Genomic DNA, 4,243 nt, shown 5'->3' with positions numbered 1-4,243 from the left:
ATCTATATATAAATGTTGTTTTGGTATGTTTGTTTTATAACATATTAGGTCTGTATCACGAGCTACTCGTAGTAATTTTGAGCAAAACTGTGTACACACAAACGCGTTCCACCAGCAAATTTTCGACAAAAGCATGACATAGACGATGCTACATATCTGCACACCAATGTGCTTTGTTACACACTTTGAAACAAGTTATGCATACTTCATTTTGATTTATTTTTTACAGCGTTCATAACAACAGTGGAGCAAGTACAGAATGCAAAATAGTAATCGAAACTGAAGGAATTGAGATGACGATAATAGCAACATATTATTTATTTCATTATTTCACTATATAAAGATTTATAAATACAGTTGAAAATATAATTGAATCCTAACTTCAAATTGATTTTAATTTGACACTTCACCGTATTACAGTATTGCATAGTGCAAACTTATGCTATTGAGAATAGTTTTCAGTGATAAATGAAATTTTCATATAAAATCAAACAAAACTGATTTATCATTTGTATAAATCATATGTGCAAAGAAAATATTTTGTGTAAGTAGTTAAATCAAATTACAATGATTTGTCGTATTAATCAATATTTTTGCTTTTTGAATTCAGATCTCAGTTTGAAATTTTTGACAGCCAAAATTACAAACAAAAATTTCTTGTGAATCCAGTATAAGATTTATAAGGTACTTTATAAGGATCTCAACCGATGAGATGGAAAGTTTTATTACTTTTACCTTAATTAATTTTTAACATTTAAATGGGTACATACTATTCAGAGAATATCTTTTCTTCTTTGATACTATTGCTGTTCATATTATTTGAACATTTTTAAAACACAAGTTATCCGATTATTCAATTAATCGGGTAACAACAAAGTATCCGAAGTTGAAAACAAAATCGGATTTTTTGTAAATCCGGAGTCTTCGAATATTCGAATTTGCGGTTATTATTCGCAGTGAAATTATTTGGACACTTCATGAGCAACAGTTAAAGGGAATTTCAACTTTTTGCATTTGCACAAAATGCAAACGAACGTGCATCACACAAAAAACACAAATTTTTTTGTGAATGATTTTTATGATAGTATTTTTGTTGTTGGTTATACGATTTTGTGTGTTTGTTATTTTACGCAGAAAATTATTTGTGTTGTATTTGTTTTATATTATTTTATAACATAGTAATTAATAGAAAATTTAGATTTTAAATAACTTATATTAATAGTTATTTGGCAGATGGTATTTGGGCTATACCTTTAGTTCAATAGTTAACAATATTTTAATGTGTAAATATTTTGTATTCTTTTTATTAATAGCATAAATTAACATGTAAGATTTTAAGATTGAAATATTATCCTTTTTTTGAACTAAAATAAAAATACTGTACTGTACTATACTACTATTAATAATTGTGATTTATATTAAAGAAATTATTTTGATGAAAATGTGATATATAATATAATATCTATTAATATGTGTAAAAATTTAACAATATTTATGCATTCATAAACATTATTTATATTAAGTCTGTTCCACGAGCTACTCATAGTAACTTTGAGTAAACACTGTGTATACACAAGCGCGTTCCACCAGCAAATTTTCAAGTATTTTTGTGTAAATTTTACTTCTGTTTTACTCATGTGTTACTATGAGTAGTTCGTGGAACAGACCTATTATTTTTACATATATTACTATCTGATTATTCGGATTTTCCGAATACTTCGTAAAACCAAATATGAACAGCAATAATACATACGGGATTAATGGCAATAATTCGGCAACTCTGTTGAATTATAATTTCTTTGACGTTTCTATAAGTAAATTGACAGTTCGCTCTCGTGTGTTCCGGTTTGTTGTGAATTTATTTTTGTAATTAGATTTGCAAAAGTCTATTAGAAAATATTCTAAATTTATATTAAAGGTAAATGCAAGATTTTAATAAATATTCTGCACCATTTTTTTGTTACACCAGTGGCTTTATTTGTGCTGTACAATATTTCTGTATTCGGAGTTCGCACTTCCGAAGTGTATACAAAACTATTGGTATATTGCATGTCATAAACTATTTTATACGAACGGCACACAATTTAGTTATTTTTATTTGAGAATGCAAGTAAATTGATAGCTGAACATTTTTAATAAATGAAGGGTGTGAAAAATGTATGAATTTCAGTCATATATGATTTTCTATAAGTAAATTAGTGTGGTTTTCTTTTTGTGCATATTGTGTAGTAGTCATTGTGTAATTATTCGAAATTACACTCCGTTAATTGCACAAAATGAAAATAAGCTATGTTTGACATATTGGCAGCTGTTTTGTATTTTAGCTGCGAGTGTGGCTGCTGTGATATCGTTTGGAAGTGGTGTAGCATGTAAAGAAACAATTTTATATAAATATTTTGTATAAAAAGATATTTGCATAAAAAGAAAATTTAAATAATAATTCAAGTAAAAGTATAGAAAATAAAATGTCTTTCGCATCTATATTAGCTTTGTTTGCTACAGTGATTACGTCTGTTGCTTTTGTTGCACTTACAATAATAATGGGTAAGAACACGTAGTGATGTTAGAAAAGTTCTAGGATTTTAAATACTTATTAAAAATTCTCAAAAATTAATTTTTAGAACTTTGTTTATTTTGAATGACATCATTGGTTCAACTGTGAAGAAACGTGTCTTTTTAGTTTGTTTTTCTTTTTGCTTCACGTTTTATAAACTTTGAACCATGAATAATATCGAGTATACTTCTCAATACTAACATTTTAACAGACAAAAATTAGGCATATATTAGAATTGCTTCCGCTTTTAGTTAAAATTAGTGATATAATTAAAAATTTTATAACTAACTAACCAAATTTTGTTATTATAGGTTGGTACCTTATATGGAAAGCGTTTCTATCAAAATTCCGGCTTGTACGTGAACTGCTTGGCCAGGGTGAAGCTGAAGTTGTGAATAATCGACCACCTGTGAATGACAACGCGGAGGAACAACCAGCACCTTCAACACATAAGAAAGTTCGCACAGATTAATATTTTTCAAAAAATATTATATATATAAATATTCCATTATATTACATTGGAATAATAAGGCTGTCTATTAATTAGGATAATTTGTGCTAAGATTATTAATTTTAAGTATACAAGGACGCTCTATCTTTGTCATTACTAAACGAACATAAAGCAAAATGAATATACGTTGTGCAAAACCTGAAGATCTCATGAGCATGCAGCATTGCAATTTGCTGTGTCTGCCTGAAAACTATCAAATGAAATATTACTTCTATCACGGTTTAACGTGGCCACAACTTAGTTATGTAGCTGAAGATGATAAGGGCAATATTGTTGGTTATGTCTTGGCAAAAATGGAAGAACCAGAAGGCGAAGAAATTAAGCACGGGCATATTACATCGCTAGCAGTTAAACGTTCTTATCGTCGACTTGGGCTGGCACAAAAGCTGATGAATCAAGCCTCACAGGCAATGGTGGAGTGCTTTGCTGCGCAATATGTATCCCTACATGTACGTAAAAGTAATCGGGCCGCTTTGAATTTATATACAAATTCTTTGAAATTCAAAATAATTGAAATTGAGCCCAAATATTATGCTGATGGTGAGGATGCTTATGCTATGCGGCGTAATTTGAGCGAATTCGCTACAAACTCCGATAAAATTGAAGATGGTTCTGGTGAAGGTGCTAACAACGATAAAAAAATCAACTACAAACCAACTTCTCATGCTACCCACAATCACAGTGGACATGATGGACACTGTTGCTAAATGTTCAGTTCAGTTTTGAGAAATACAGCGAATTGTAATTAATTTTAATTTTTATTTAATGAGTAAATATGTTCCGTAAAAAATAACAAAATGCTATGAAACAAATATTTTTTAATTCCTGATTAAATGGTTCATATGTAGAATAGCATAACAATCTATGTTTTATTTTGTATTCTATGAGATTTCATTGGTATTTCATATAATGTATATAGAATTTGTTTAAATAGAGATTTGTTACTCGTACATGGTGCAAATGTATTCGTTAGGTAAAAAATAAATTACTTATATAGGTAAAATAACAGAATAAGTACTCCCAAGACTACATTTGGTACGATTGCTACATCAGACTACATCAGGTACAAGATTGCAAAAAAAAAAATCACTTCAGTGTTTAGTGTTTCTAAGGATTAAATTTACTTTGATTAGTAGCAGAAGTTATGTTGTGTCTTTAAATTGATGTGAACTACCTAC

The 4,243-nt window shown here is 28.9% G+C and overlaps 2 protein-coding genes across 2 annotated transcripts; both read left to right on the top strand.

The window, feature by feature from the left end:
- The first annotated feature begins 2,331 nt into the window (after positions 1-2,331).
- LOC119670462 (small integral membrane protein 13) lies at positions 2,332-3,429 on the top strand. Its single transcript, XM_038080729.1, has 2 exons — positions 2,332-2,544; positions 2,866-3,429. The coding sequence occupies exons 1-2, from the start codon at positions 2,466-2,468 to the stop codon at positions 3,024-3,026; spliced, it is 240 nt and encodes a 79-aa protein (XP_037936657.1). The 5' UTR covers positions 2,332-2,465; the 3' UTR covers positions 3,027-3,429.
- LOC119670461 (N-alpha-acetyltransferase daf-31) lies at positions 3,161-3,915 on the top strand. The gene has a single exon (XM_038080728.1). It carries the CDS (start codon positions 3,182-3,184, stop codon positions 3,770-3,772), a length of 591 nt encoding a protein of 196 aa, XP_037936656.1. The 5' UTR covers positions 3,161-3,181; the 3' UTR covers positions 3,773-3,915.
- Positions 3,916-4,243: the final 328 nt, after the last annotated feature.

The sequence above is a fragment of the Teleopsis dalmanni genome, chromosome 1 (genome assembly GCF_002237135.1).
Source record: "Teleopsis dalmanni isolate 2A chromosome 1, ASM223713v2, whole genome shotgun sequence".
NCBI classification, from domain to species: Eukaryota; Metazoa; Arthropoda; class Insecta; order Diptera; family Diopsidae; genus Teleopsis; species Teleopsis dalmanni.
This window is presented reverse-complemented; position numbering and strand designations above follow the sequence as displayed.

Coding starts and splice junctions, on each gene's coding strand:
- LOC119670462 (XM_038080729.1), top strand. CDS start 2,466: ATGTCTTTCGCATCTATATTAGCTTTGTTTGCTACAGTGATTACGTCT. Junction 2,545..2,865: donor TGCACTTACAATAATAATGG/GTAAGAACACGT, acceptor TTGTTATTATAG/GTTGGTACCTTATATGGAAA.
- LOC119670461 (XM_038080728.1), top strand. CDS start 3,182: ATGAATATACGTTGTGCAAAACCTGAAGATCTCATGAGCATGCAGCAT.